Here is a 14,731-nt window from a genome sequence, read left to right on the forward strand (position 1 = left end):
AATGCTTCTCACCTGTTTGGAAAGTGATCTCCACTGCTTAACACCTAAAATGAGCAAACAGATAATTAGGACACGAATGCCACAGATCTAAGGCAATGCTCATTCCAACCGTGCAGTAACAGCAGCTTACATTTCCACAGGCAGCGTGAGGTTTGATAAGATGCTTTCTTTGGCTTTTATAAGCCCCTGCCCAACGAACAACACTTTTATTACAAGTTTAGGACCTAGGGGTTGCTTTTCAAAAAATCTGTACTATATGGCAAAGTGCACATCAGTATAAGAGAAGCACACTTCACACAACTGTGTGCTTCCTTAGTTTTCTCCTAGGCTTGGCTTGGCACACATGGATATGCGCCTCGAGGATGTAAGCAAACAAACAACCCCACCAGGTAAATTATCCATGCCAGAACACGCCAGGCTTCACCGAGTTAGGATTCCATTGAATGAAACATTGCTTGCCTGGTGGCCCAAGCTAAGAGTGTGCATTAAAACAGTGCCTTCGGTGTGCCAGGTGCTGGGCCAGGGGCTTTACAGACATCTCATCTGGTCCTCACAACAGCCTTGTGAAGTAGGTGCGATTATCATTCCATTTTATAGGTAAGGAAACTCAAGCAATCAGAGGTCAAACAACTTGCCCAGAATCACACAGCTGGTGACTGTGGTGGGACTTGAACTCAGGCTTTCCTGACACTGGGCCCAGTGTTCTCACCCCTCCGCTGTCCCCTAGCTGCCCACTGTATCCCGGGGCCATTACCAGCTGTCTTGACCTTCAGTCTCGCCTCTGGCCTCCGATGACGACTGTGAGCAGGTCTGCCTCCCTGAGATCCGATTCATCTCGTGATGAGAAAAACAACCACAGCAACGGCCTCATCTATACCCCACATCCACATGTAGTCACCGGGGGTCTTTCCCACTCAGCAGGGCCTGTGGAAGCTCAGTTCTGAGGCCCTGTGGAGAAGCCTGGCTCATGGGCTGAGCAGGTCTGGCTTTGCTGTGGGCTCGACAATGAAGTAAGTGCAGCCTCAGTGGAAGGGTCTGCTCATGGCAGAAGGCCCAGTGGCCGCCCGTGTCCACTGCTTGCTTTTGCCAAAGTCGGACTCTGCCTGAGATCATGAGCATCTGGCCATCCTGCTAAGTGGAGAGCGTTATTTCCTTAAACACGAAGGATTTCTGGCTCAGCACCAGGGCAAAGTAACCTTGGTAGAAACCAGTATACTTAGTTTTGCTGTGAATAATGATGGTGGTGGTGATGGTGATGGTGGTGGTGAATGTGATGGTGAAGGTGACGTCTTCTATTTACATTGGATGTTTTTTAAGTGTACAAACATGTTTCCTATAGAATATCACACTTATCCTGACAACAGGCCTTCAGGGCCACACGAGAAGGGTGTGTGTGAGTGTGTGTATATGAGTGTGTGTGTATGTGTGTATGAGTGTGTGTGTGCATGTGTGTATGTGTGTGTGTTTGTTTCTTAGTAATGAGGTCACCCACAGTGGAGATGTTGACGTTCTGTCTCTTAATGTGATGCTAGCAACTGAAATAAAAGGATTTCATCTGGATATTCCACTTTACCCTACAAAGACAAAGAAGCAAACACAGGGGAGCTCGTGGGAGGTGCTGCCTTTGCATTACTGCATTACCCTCCCAGAGTGGGCACTGTTGGGCTAAGGCCTGCCCAGCCCCTAACACAGCAGGCTAGCAGGAGCCCTTTCAGGGCCACAGGCTAGTCTCAGAGGCCTGCCTGACTGGGGGGGGGGAGGGGTTGCTCGATAGGAGTTCCTCATGACCAGGTAATCACAGACAAGGCTTTTCCTTTGTGCACTAGACACAGTGTGGAGGGCTACAGATGGGGAGTGTGTCATATGCCTTTAGATGAGGTCCCAGCATCATTAGTTCTGCTTCACTGTCCTGCTTTGTTACTAGAATGGCAGCAATCTGTAAATGTTTGTAATGTAAAAATAGAACCCATCGATCAAGCTAAAACAAAATTCAACTGGATAATAGAAGTAAAGAGAAAATGATAAGGGTGAGGAGATCAGCAGCTCTAACCTGACCTGCCTGAAAAAGCTTCCAGCTTTAGAAAATGATAAATGAATTACAGAGATCGGTTCTTTCATAACTTCATAGAGAAGTTTTAATTATGCAAAAGAGATATCACCAAAAGGAGGTGGGAATAAATCTACACCTGCTCTCTGGTGACAGAGTGAGTACAGAGACGGTGGCAGAACATTAGGGTAACGGGTTAGATAAGACTACATATCGTCTCCTCACAAAACAGCAAAAAAAATAGTGAAAAGGGAAAAAAAAGCCTGTAAGGTTTTCTATGAGAAGACTTTCAGATGAAAGAAACAGATCTCCTGCTTGTAAAGTCTTTCTTCCTCCCTCCCTCCCTCCCTTCTTTCCTTCCTTCCCTTCCTCTATCCCTCTCTCATCGTAGTATTTTCACTGACCATGGAAGCCCTGTTAGCGTTGGTCTTTTCTCTACTGTTCTGATTTGCTGCCAATCCATTGTCTCTTTTCTTTAGCAAAAATCGGAAGGATATCCTTTCCTTAGAACTGAGAACTTCAAGACTTAACCCCTTTGCCTGTAACAAACATGTCTGAAAGGCTAGCGGTGATGCTAATACCATTGGTACCCCCACACAGATGACTTCACAAAAGTCAAGGAGTCTCTTACTGTTGGCATGACCCTGAGCAGAACACATTAACTCCACAGATCTCCACAAAGAACCTTCTATTACCAAACCTAACACATCTTGTCAGATTCTAAATCAACTTGAACATGGTCTTAATCCCTTTGATGAGTGATTCTGGGTAACGTACAATAGAGGCATCCTGGTGCACCAACTTGGAGGAGGGGTAATGTCTTTTGTGCCCACAAAGATCCTTCCCAAGCTGTACAATACAGACTCCACCTGTGATTCAAGGAACAGCAAAGGGAGTCTTGGCATCAGGGACCTGATGGAAGTGTTGGCTAGTCTTGATACTGAGCACCTCTTTAGAGCCAACAGGGTAAATAATTGTGATGTTAAGGGAATCTGAAGATCTCCCCTGCCCATTGATAGGCACATAAAGCCCTGGCCCAGAGCCAGTCGGGCTCTGGGCTATGGGGAGTTCCCAATTAAGTGCTAGGGCTCAAGTGTTTTCAAGCTCCTCCGCACTCAGTCAATCAGATGCCCAGTCTTTGTTATGTATTCTGCTTTGGGGTTTGCTCATGAGACAGACCTTTTGATTTCCTGGACAAGACTGAGTTACTGTATGTTCAGAGCCCCTCAACTGCTCAGATTTCTGTGCTCCCTCCATCTAGTGATGTATGTAAAGTGTATAGCAATGCTGCTATGTTCAGACAGCTGGAGCCCTGTCTGTTGATCTCTGTGCTCATTTCTCTGCTGGTATTTTCTCCAAGTTCAGGGGGCTGACATTTCCCCTGAACTAGTGAATGTAATTAAAAGTAGGATTCCTTTAAAGCTGTCTTTCCTTTATAAAGTAGATCAAAAGAACCCATGCTAGCAGGATCCTCGGTGTGCTGGGGGTGCTTGCTAATGCAATAACATCAGCTTAATCTTTGCCATACATCTTCTTTACTTCCTCCCATCACTGGTTGATGTCCTTCATTCTCAGAGGACCAAAATGACATCACTGTTGCAATCAAGCTACAGTGTGTCTGACTGGGAGGGAGCTACCGCAGGGTGGGCACAAACAGTCCATGGGAACACATGGAGTGGAGATGGCTCTCAATTTCCACATCACACGACTCCCTTGAGCTGCTGCAATTCTGCTTTGCTCACAGAGCACAGCACCATCTTTGATGAGGGCAGTCACTGCTGGGTGGCCCTTTGCCAGTGTCTCCCATGTCACATAATTCCAGAGTTGTTCAGAGAGACCCTGAGAGTGTCCTACTTTCTCTTCTTCTGACCTCCATGTGAGTGTTTGCCTTGTGTGTGTTCTCCATAAAATAGTCTTGTAGGCAAGTGTACATTTGGCAAAGTTTCCCTATGTTTTTGGTGTGTGTTCTGACTGTAGGGTGGTGTCCCTGCCTAGTGTGGTAAGCAGGTCAGGGTTGGGTGAAGCAGATGATTTGGGGGGTACCTTTTTCTAGCCCCCTCCTCACACCGGGAGGTGAGGAGCGCAGTCCTTAAAAGGCTGCTCGGACACCCAGGGGCTGCTGAATCGCCTGTGTGCAGGGCTGTGACTACAGCTCCCAGGGTATCCACACCTGCTGCTCCCTCACTTGCCTCTTTGAGGCTGGTGAAACTTTGGATTCGCACATGAATTGGACTGAAGTGAGGCAGAACTGGGTGAAGTTATTGGTCTCCCTCCCTCTTCCGGAGTCACTGGAGGCCAGTGACAAGACAAAGCCCAGACAACTGGAGATGGCTTGGGTTGCACTGGGTGCCCTTGGTGTCCAAGCCCTCACGGTGCCTGTTTGGAACAAAGTCCCATCTGCTGACTCCCCCCGGGGGAAATTTTTGCTCACTAACTCCCGGAAGGGCTTGAAATCCCTGGCTCCCCTCAACCTGGGTTACCCTGAGTGCCAGAGTGTGGCCGCTGAGCAGCATCTTGGAGCCACAGGGGAGAGCTGGCTGAAACAGGGGCAGGGGGACACCCAAAGTGGAGAGTAGCCCTCACACCAGGGCCACTGCTCTGCCCCCATCTCATCAGGGAATGTCTGAATTGCCCTGTAAGGAAGGGGACTGGTGTTGGCAATGCTCCCTCTGGTCATGGGGTTGGGAGGCAGGCAGGGGTCAGGTTTTGTGGCTGGTTTTAGAACCAAGATTCCTCTTGTTGTGCCGAGGCTCCACATTCCCCTGCCTCTTCCATCCACATGCCACGACTGTGCCATGTAGGCTTGGAAGTGACTGAAACAACCGAACATCCTGAGAGAAGCTGGCTGGAGCTGGCTGCTCCCATACCTGCAGCCCCGTCCATGGTAATGTGTGGTGGCTACCCCAGCTCATGTCTAGCCAGAACTGCTTTCTTAATCTTGTGTTATGGAGGAAAGGCTAATTTTCAGTTACACTATAATGGTCATCAAACATTAAGCATTCTATACTGTTGTTCAGCCATTTCAGCTGTGTCTGACTCTTCATGACCCATGCAGGGTTTTCTTGGCAGAGCTCCTGGAGTGCTTTGTCATTTCTTTCTCCAGACTGTTTTACAGATGAAGAACTGAGGCAAACAGAGTTGAGTGACTTGCCCAGAGCCACGCAGCTAGTCAGTGTCTGAGACCAGTTGAGTCTTCCTGACCACCGTGCCACCTCGCGGCCCAAGTATTCTATGCAGACACAGCTCTATCTGTGTGCTCCATACACTTCATGTTTATATACATATGTGTATGTATTTAAAAGATATATCTTCTTTGCTGCTTAACTGTCCCCTCTAGACATAAAAGAACACAATCAACATTTACGTATAAGGACAAAAAGGAGTATTTCTGTAATGTTGTAGAAGCTTGTTGGTCAGAAAGGTCAGGGATTTGTAGATTTTCGTCTTAAAATGAACGATAGCTTCTTTTTTGCATTGCTGCATAGGCACAGACTTCTTCCTTGTTCTCAGTGGCTTGGGGACCCTCTGCAAACACACTCAGCTGATGAAAAGAGCACGTTCACGAATGACTGTTCTGACCACCTGGCCGAAAGTGCTGCAAGCCCACTTAACGAAAGAAAAACCAGTTTCCCCTTAGGAGCAAGAGGCAATCTCCATAGTCCTTTGTAATTTCGCTGCTTCTGTATAATGCAATATGGATTCTGTCAGGAGAGCTGAAAGTGAAATGATTAAAATGACAGCATTTTTAGTGGGCGCTAATGCGGTGCTCAACATGGAAGGGAATCCCCTCTTGAATTCTGTAGGGCCAACAAGGTCTGCAGGGTAAATGATTCGCAGAAGACATTCGTCCTGCCAGACAGGTCACCATGCCCAGTAGGACGGACCCGTTCTGTTAAGAATAAAGAGCCATTATGAACGATCTTCAAAGCAAAGTCTTATTTCCTCTTCATTTTGGGAATTCCAATGTGATTTTCTCACGATGATTTCAAATGTTCTTACAAATCAATCAATCAATCAATCAATCAATCAATCAATCATCATCATCATCATCATCTTCTTCTTCTCCTTCTTCCTCCTCTTCTTCCTCCTCCTCCTTCTTCTCCTTCTTCTTCTTCTCCTTCTTCCTCCTTCTCCTTCTTCTTCTTCTCCTTCTTCCTCCTTCTCCTTCTTCTTTAAAAGCAGAGCTATTTGATTTTTTAGAATATAAATTTTTGAGTCCAGAGACAACATGATTTCCAATAGAAGAATATAAGGATAAGAGGGGGAAAAACCTGATCAATTCCATTATGTGTCTGCCTATTTATTATTCGCAGTTAAAATATTTACCAGATTCTTGTTTTATTGTTGCAATATACACATGAACTTAAAGTTGTTAAAGAAGGTACTCAAAATATTTGTCTATTTTATGGTAACTGTTTCTCTTTGGAGCAGCAACCCTGAGGGTCTTCCCCTTCCAGCTTGATTTTTTTTTTCTAATTAAAGGGGCCATCCCTTGACTCACTTCTGAAAGGGGCCTGCCTATTCACTGAATGGGCATAGTTTCATTCTAAGTGAGTATGTGAAAAGGCCTTAGCCTAAAAGGGCCAGGGTTTCCCATTGCATCCTGGGTCATCTCCAGTCATCCTGATGAATTTCTGGTCACTGGACCCAGATGGTTCTGGAGGAGAAAGTGAGGCTGGTGACCTTGCCCAGCCCTCCATCACTCAAATCAAAGTCCACCGGATGTCATGTCATTTCCCTGATGGGCCTCTTCCAGAACGAGGGACAAACAGAACAACAATGATTTCAGAATGCAGCAATATGGACTTTCCTTCTTTCCCATCTAGTTTCAAGTAAGTCTTAAAATGATAATGCAATAAAAAGTTTTTGTTGGTTAAAGAGAAATTCACTCTGTGTTTAATAAAGGTTGAAAAGGCAAAGTTTTCTAAGTACCATAAGAGTTAGACATATTTCCATCTCATCAAGTTGTATTTTTCAATGACTTTCATCATAAAATGGTTCCTAAATTTAGAGAAAATACAAAACGACCATTTAAAAATCCATATATTTGAAATAAAATTGTAGGTTTAGGGTAAATGATCCATAAAACTCACAATAAAAGCATTCTATAGTCAACTGGAAAACACCACCACCCGCTCCCTTTCCATCTTTTCTTCTCAGACTTTTACATGTTCTTTCCATACTGGCTCGTGTTTTTGTATTGATCTTGATTATTTATTGAACATCAAGGGGAAGGGCTGCGAGCGGGGGAAGCCCAGTCCGCTCTTGAGCAGAGAGATCAGAGACTGGGAATGCTCTAAGTGCCAGGGAGTCGTTGGTATCATCCTGCTTTTCTAGGAGGTGGAGCTCGCTCTGCTCTTTGGGACACTGTCCCCTCCCTCCCAGCCTTCCTTGTTATCCAGGTCTGGTCTCTGGGTAAAACCGAACAACCGAATCCCTCTCCTCCTCGTCACCTGGCCAAACACCTGAAGATAGCCGTGGTCTCCTCACTAAATCTTCCCTGTTGCAGGCTCTACTCTCCCATTGCCTCCAAACAGCCCTGTGCAGCATGAGCCCATGGGCTGCCCATCTTGGCTGCCCTCCTCTGGTGCCCCCGGTTTGCTAATGCTGCCAAAGTGGGGCCCTCATCCACAATGGGTGGAACAAGGCACCTCCCAAACCAGAACATTAGGCACTGATTGACTGAGCTGAAGAGCTGGCCAGCTCTTCTGGCTACCACAGCCAACCAGCCACTCCCGATGAACTTGGACTTTGCTAACATCCCCACTGTCCTTCCAAGACTAACGTTTGGCTGGGCTTTCTCATACTGCACTGGTGAGGTTGCTGTATTGAACCCAAGTGTGATGCCTAACAACGCAATCTGCTGAGATGGGGCTCAGTGTCCCTGTCCATACAAACCTTGAGTTCTGATGGTGCTGCTCAGTGCTTCAGTCAGCTATTTTGTGCCGTTCAAGAGCAGACCACCTATGCCTCTCTCCAAGTGACCGATGGAAAGCAGGCCTGTGCCCACACAGATCCAGGGGCACTCCACAAAGGACTTTCAGGGGAACATGGAATTTCAAATAAGTATTCCCTTGGTCCAACTACTCAACCACTTCCAAACCCATCTACATATAATGATTATCTAGCCTACATCTTTCTGAGAGGTGAGCAGAAAGAGCATGGCTGTCAAATGCTCCATTTAGGTCGATAGACCAGTCTGGGTGACTATCAAAAAGGGAAAGGAGGCTAGTTGTATAGGACTGGCCTGCAGGAAGCCAGGTTATCTATTGGGTTCTGCCTCCTCTTCTGGACCATTAGGACCATTCACGAAACAATACAGTCCAGACTTCTGCCAAGAATTGAAAACAAGTTCTACGACTGGCAGCTTACATTCTGATCTCAGTTCCCCCTTTCACCTCTAAAAACACTGGGGCATTTACCCTTTTCCAGTCTTAGAGCATCTCTCCTCTTCTCCGTTAACTGCCTCATCAGCTCAGCAATCACACCTCTCTGCATCCTGCAATGCAGTTCTGTACCTGCTGACTTGGACTCATCAAAGGCAGGTGCGTGCCCTCCTACCACCTCCCTACTTATCTTGGGTACCCACAATTCATTTCTTCTCTATTCTCCCCAGTCCAGAGATCATTCTACTTGGCAGAGAAGATACAAATAAAACAGGGACTGAGCAACTTTCCCTCTGCCTGTTACCTGCTGTCGTCCTTCTGTCCACCCTGAGCCGTTGTCCGAGCCCTTCTTTCAATCTTCTCTTTCCCCAATACAGGCAGCCTTTAAACAGAACCCTTTGGGTCATCTTTGGATTTTCTGCTGGTCTCAGCACTCGGCCCGTTTCTCATGAGGCTCTGCTGTGATCCTGCATCATTCTCTATCACCTCGCCTTGCTTCCACCTCCTGTGCCCATCTTTTGCAAATCTAAGTGAGTCCATCAGTTTCCTGCGCGTTGAGACAGGTCTCTTCAGACAGCTCCTCATTTGCCTTCTCCTTAGAAGTACTTTGCTCTTTTTCCTCAGAAGTGAATTCTTGAGGTCTCTCTGTCTTGGGATGACTTCCCATCCAGGTTTTGGGTCCATGGGATCCTACACTTTTACTGATCCTCTTGAAATCTATTCTCCCCAATTTGAGACTGTGCATCAGCCCACACTTGGCTTTCCCTCCTTTTCCTTTTAAGAATTTAAAAACTCTTTTTTAAAGTTTTGAATTCTACATTCTATCCCTTCCAACCCAAGAGGATAAGCAATCAGATATGTTATACATGTACAATTATGTAAAACATTTCCATATTAGTCACTTTGTATAAGAAGACTCAAATAAAAGAAAAAAGAAAGAAAGAAATGAAAAAATAGCATGCCTCAAACTGTATTCAATCAATATCAATTCTTTCTATGGAGGAGGACAGTCTGCTTCACATTAGTCCTTTGGGATTGTCTTGGAACATTGTATTGCTGAGGATAGCTGCAATTCTTCATCAAACAACATTGCTGTTGGTGGCTAGGTGGCGCAGTGAGTAGAGCACCGGCCCTGGAGTCAGGAGGACCTGAGTTCAAATGTGGCCTTAGACACTTAACACAAAAACTAGCCATGTGACCTTGGGCAAATCACTTAACCCCAATTGCCCTCCAAAAAGCAAAAAAAAGAAAAGAAAAGGAAAGAAAAACAATACTGCTGTTACTGTGTACACTGTTGTCCTGGTTCTGTTCACTTCACTATGTATCAGTTCATGTCAGTCTTTCCAGGTTTTTCTGAAATCATCCCACTTGTTATTTCTTATAGCACAATAATATTCCACTACAATTATATAACAGCTTGTTTAGCCATATTCTCCAACTTATGGGCATCCCCTCGATGTCCAATTCTTAGCCATCACAAAAAGGGTTGCTATAAATATTTTTTGTACAAATTTCTGTACTAGCTATGTGACCCTGGGCAAATCACTTAACCCCTGTCAGCCTCAACTTCCTCATCTGTAAAAGGGGGGTGACAACAGCATCTACCTTCCAGGTTGTGAAGATTAAATGATATCATAATTGTAAAGAACTTTGGGCAGAGTCTGGCATCTAGTAGGCATTTAATAAATGCTTATTTCTTCTCTTCTTCCCTCCCAGTTCTCCATATCAACCCATAGGCATTTGGCATGCAGGGGCACTAGAAGCAGTTTGTGGGTAGGAGGGGCAATGGGCAGAGAGAGAAGCCAATCTCTTGGGTCTTTGCTGTCTTTTTTTCTTCCCATGAGGACTACGGGGTAGGGTTTTCTTTTTCATTTTTCTCTCTTAATTGTTAATTTTCTGTATCACCCACTGTATTTCTGACTCTCAGGTGGTGGGGGAGGACATTGGGTTTAGTCAGAACTTTCCTTTTGCCTTTTTTCCACTACACCTCTTAGAAAATCTTTTTTAAAGAATAATGCATATTGAGAGTATCTTTGATGAAAATAGAAGAAACAAGTAGATTTTTGTAAAGATTTCTGTATTGTAGATTACAGATTTACAATCCAACAACTGACCAAAAAGTACAAAGAACACAAAATCCTATTCATGCTTATTGTATGGTCATTTTAAAAAGTCTCCTTGTGTCAAAAGGGGACTCTGGGTAGATCCCATGGGTAGATCACACAAGATCCTTCCACACAGAGGTACTCCTTGTGACTTGCACATGAGGCCTGGAGAGGCATGGAATAGGGAGGGAGCACAGGCTCCCTAAAGTCACTCATTCTGATCAGGAAAGAGGCCTTCCTTGTGCAGGGACAAGAGGAAGAGGGCTCCCCATCCTTGTTGAGGCCTTCCTGATGTTGCTATTTATAGGCCATATTGTACTAAGGAAATGGGGGGGAGTTGGTATCATGGACAGAATGCTAACCTTGGAGATACAGGACTTGTATTCAAATCCTGGTTCAGAAACTACCTGGAGAGCCATGGCAAAGTCCTTGAACCTCATTTCATTCCATTTTATTTTATTTTTTTCCTGTTTAGGGCCTCATTGTATTCATCTGTAAAATCGGTGGGCTTACTGGATGGGCTTGGAGGTCCCTTTCTATTCTAGCCCTGTGACTGGATGGTCCTAGGGCCTAGAACATTGCAGGACCTCGGCAATGAAATCCGCGATTCTTACTCAAGAGAGGTTAGCATAGCAATATGGAAGGGGGCTGCAGGGATGAACAATGGAAGGCCAAGGGAGGGGAGAAGCCCAAGGCCAGCAATGCTCCCCAACTTGGGCAAGTATATGAGCACATTCTCTTTGAACAAAACTGCAGATGGACAGTGAGGAAGGCCTAGGTCTGAAGGGAGTCCCATGGGTGGCAGCTGGAAACCTGCCTGGTGCTTTTCATGATTCTAGAAGCTTCTTTCTGCAGCAAAGTTTCTCCTAGTTCTGTCCTCTGGGTGCGGATCTTAGAACACCACTGTCCCCCAGGAATTAGAATTGTGGGTAACAAAAAAGGGCCATGGAGAGTCACATGGTGGGACCCAATACGTGCCAGCTCCTTTCCAACAAAAGCCTCTGCCCCAGACTTTGGGAGATGGGAGCACAAGCTGGGCGCTTCCTTTGGAAGACCCCCAAGGGTCTACCTGGAATGCACTGAGTCCAAGAGGGGCCAGCCTTTATTGTGCATAGGGTGGGGTGGTGGGGGTGGGGGGTGGTTCCTCTGCAAAGTCCTGCTCACCTGCTATTGTAACCACTTGGAGGAAAACCCAAGTCGGGAGATCTGAGAGCTGCTGAAGGAAGGAGGGAGCTAGGGGGTCTGCTTAAGAAATATGGAAAATACCCATAGTGGACATCTGCAGACCGCTTTCAGGTCGGTAAGATGTTTTCTTTACAAGACCCCAGGGAGGCAAGTCATGAAATCGGTGTCATTTTTCTCATTTTACAAGGGAGGAAGGTGGGAGCAGAGAGGTAGACTACAGGGCAAGGCCTGTGTGGGAATCCTGTGTGACTGTGGCTGGGAATCTCCCCCTCTGAGCCTCAGCGGCCTCAGCTGGAAGGGGCACAGCCAGGTCTCCAATCCCTGCCACTGGACTTTAGACCTCTGGCCACTAGGGCATGGGGTTCCCCGGTCTGGCAAAGTAACCTGCAAAGAATAAAAACTAACCAAGAAGATAAGTGGTTTTTAAAATCACACTTACGTTTGGGCTCATCACTTGTGACAGCCAGAATGAAATCATGTGGAGTCATGAATAATTGTCCTTCACATTCTAAAGAAGCAAATAATCGAAAGCGTCGCTCCCGAGAAGTGGCAAAGACGTCTAAGTCCTCCAAATCAGCTTTACTGGCAGTGACCTGCAAAAGGGAGAGACACTGGTCATTTTCTGGGGGATGGAGTGTGGGAAGAAACGGAACAGGAGAGCTGGGGGTAGAGACAGAGAAGTCTGCGGCTATGAAATAACAGGCACATCTGTGGTCAGACAGCAAGTTACTGGCAGAGACAAAGTGGAAACAAAGTGCTGATTCTGCCATTTAGGGAAGGTCCTCTAGTTAACACAGCTAATTGGAGATGTCATTACCAGATAGTTCTAGATAGAATTAGTGGATGGTCCTCTTTTTGCAGTGAGATCAAAGCCAAAGTATGCTTTCCTCAGTTTCATGAGCACCCATGCCAAAATTTTCCTACCATCATTTTACTGTTATTTCCTTCAGTGAACTACAGGAAACTTTAAATGATTTCCATAAACAGAAAACTAAAGTAAGAGGTTCTATAACCTGTGTCCTAGTGCTAAGAAATTAATTCATTCTTTCTCCAGAACATATTCTATTGAGACAACTGGGACATGTTGGAAAACAAAAGCAGAAAAAGGAGAATTAGAAGACCTGAGTCAAAACCCTTCATTTGGTCATCTCTGAACCAAGGCTAATGATGCCTGTCAGGAGGGCGCTGTGACACTCAAAGGACATGAAATTCATGAAGAATCTCTGCAAATGGTAAGTGTTTGCCCAAATGTGAGCTACCTGGTTATGGCAGCCAGAAAAAAGAGCATCCATCTGGAAAGTGGACTTGGAATACCTTGAATTCATTCACGACTGAAGGGAACTGCTAAAGGAATCACTTCCTTCTTTCACACACACACACGCGTCTTGTCTGCAGATGGCACACAGATGACCCCAGGTAGACACACGTGCCTTTTTGGACACTGATGACAACATGATTATTTTGACACTTGTAGAAGCCCTGGCCCTTCCCTGCCTTGGGGACCAAGCCTCTCCAAGAACCCTGACCATGGGGCTGAGCTCAAGACATTCCGCATCTCACTAAAGCTTGCCCTACCCTGGCATAGTTTTCCAGAACCCAGGGTCAAGTCAGTGCGGTGACACAGAGTCACAGGAGGACTCCAACGGAGTTAATTATGCCACTTTTCTCATGTACCAAGCATAGTAAGTCACATAACAGCATCCAAGTGACTTGAAAGTATTCAGTGTGCTTGAAAAGCAATTATCCAAACTACCAGAACGTTTCACTAAAAAGAGCTCCTTTCAAACACACACAAAACGCTTCCTTATAGATACCACTCACTTCTTGCTTCCTGGCTTGCCAGTCAGTGAGTGCTGCCAGAGGTAACACCCTGGTTACATGTGGCAACCAAACAGACTACTGCCCAGCGGCCACAGAAAGTGACATGTGGGGTGAGGACTGGGAAAGAGAAAGAGAAGAATCTGTCCTCCCTCCCAAAGCAGTGGGGGATAGAGGGCCAGAGAGATGCCCCCTTTTCTGTCATCCCCTCTGGGACTCTTAGAAACTGAACTGAAATGTTGGTAGTGACCGGGGATACTGGGAAGCAGAAGCTAAAGGGATGGTGGCCAGAGCTGGTGAGGTCTGAGCCCTTTGCCAGGGCTGCCAGGGCTTCTCTCTGCCCATTAAGGGAATTTATCTACCAGCCCTGCATTCCCAGCTCAGTTGTGGGGGGCTCTTTTCTGGGCCTCTTTCCTGCCCAGTGGGGGAAGGAGAACAGAGATGGACAGAAAGACAGAGAGATAGAGACACAGATGGACAGACAGAATTTGTCCTTCAGGCTGACATGCAGAAGCTGCCTGTGTCCACACTTGTGCTGCCCTGATTGTAACCATTTCAATTCCTTTGCTATCCCAGCTGTTCTCCCACATTTTGGTGGCTATCAATTGTGTGTGGTTCATGACAGCAGTGGTGGGAGTTGAGAGAGTTTCTTTTGTAAATGAGGGAGAAGAGACCTTATCGCCTTGGTCAGATCTGAAGTGGGAGACTGATGGGAGACAGGTCGATTTTACCCTTCCTTTAAAGGCACCAAGGCTCTATTCCTGCTCTGATGGGGCTGAGATAAGCCTTGGGGAGGCCTCGGGAACCTTGTGGGAGAAAGTGTAGCCACAAAAAACGTCATTGGGGCTAGTTATGAGATGAGGGCCGTGTGGTCTGGCATTTAGGGTTCCTGTAATTCTAGCTGAGCTCACATTTAGCCCTGCAGCTGCTGAGGGCCTGGGCCACTGCTATCACCATGGCTGGCCCACTAGCTTGGGCTGCTGCTGGCCAGACCTGGTGTTAGAGGATCCCCGCACCAAACATAGGCCCCAGCTGACCTCAGGCCTCCCTGAGGTGACCTATGTTATTGAGATGACACTTAGGACCACATTGCCCCTTAGCCCAACCAGAGGGCCTGGAACACAGGGGATGCTGTTCTTATCACCAAGGGCTGCTCTCAGCATTTCATCTGGCATGCTTACAGGTCTTCC

The 14,731-nt window shown here is 46.4% G+C and overlaps 1 protein-coding gene across 1 annotated transcript in view; it reads right to left on the reverse strand.

Annotated features, from left to right (window-relative positions):
• The window catches only part of MICU3 (mitochondrial calcium uptake family member 3), a 76,266-nt gene that overhangs the window by 42,706 nt on the left and 18,829 nt on the right, over positions 1-14,731 (reverse strand). Inside the window, exons 2-3 of the mRNA XM_069104981.1 lie at positions 12,163-12,316; positions 13-44 (exon numbers count right to left, since the gene is read on the reverse strand). Of these exons, the coding sequence (XP_068961082.1) occupies positions 13-44; positions 12,163-12,316 (186 nt within the window). The remainder of the gene's footprint in view (positions 1-12; positions 45-12,162; positions 12,317-14,731) is intronic.

The sequence above is a fragment of the Petaurus breviceps genome, unplaced genomic scaffold (assembly GCF_028583685.1).
Source record: "Petaurus breviceps papuanus isolate PSGF00001 unplaced genomic scaffold, PetGlider_PUasm1.0 689, whole genome shotgun sequence".
NCBI classification, from domain to species: Eukaryota; Metazoa; Chordata; class Mammalia; order Diprotodontia; family Petauridae; genus Petaurus; species Petaurus breviceps.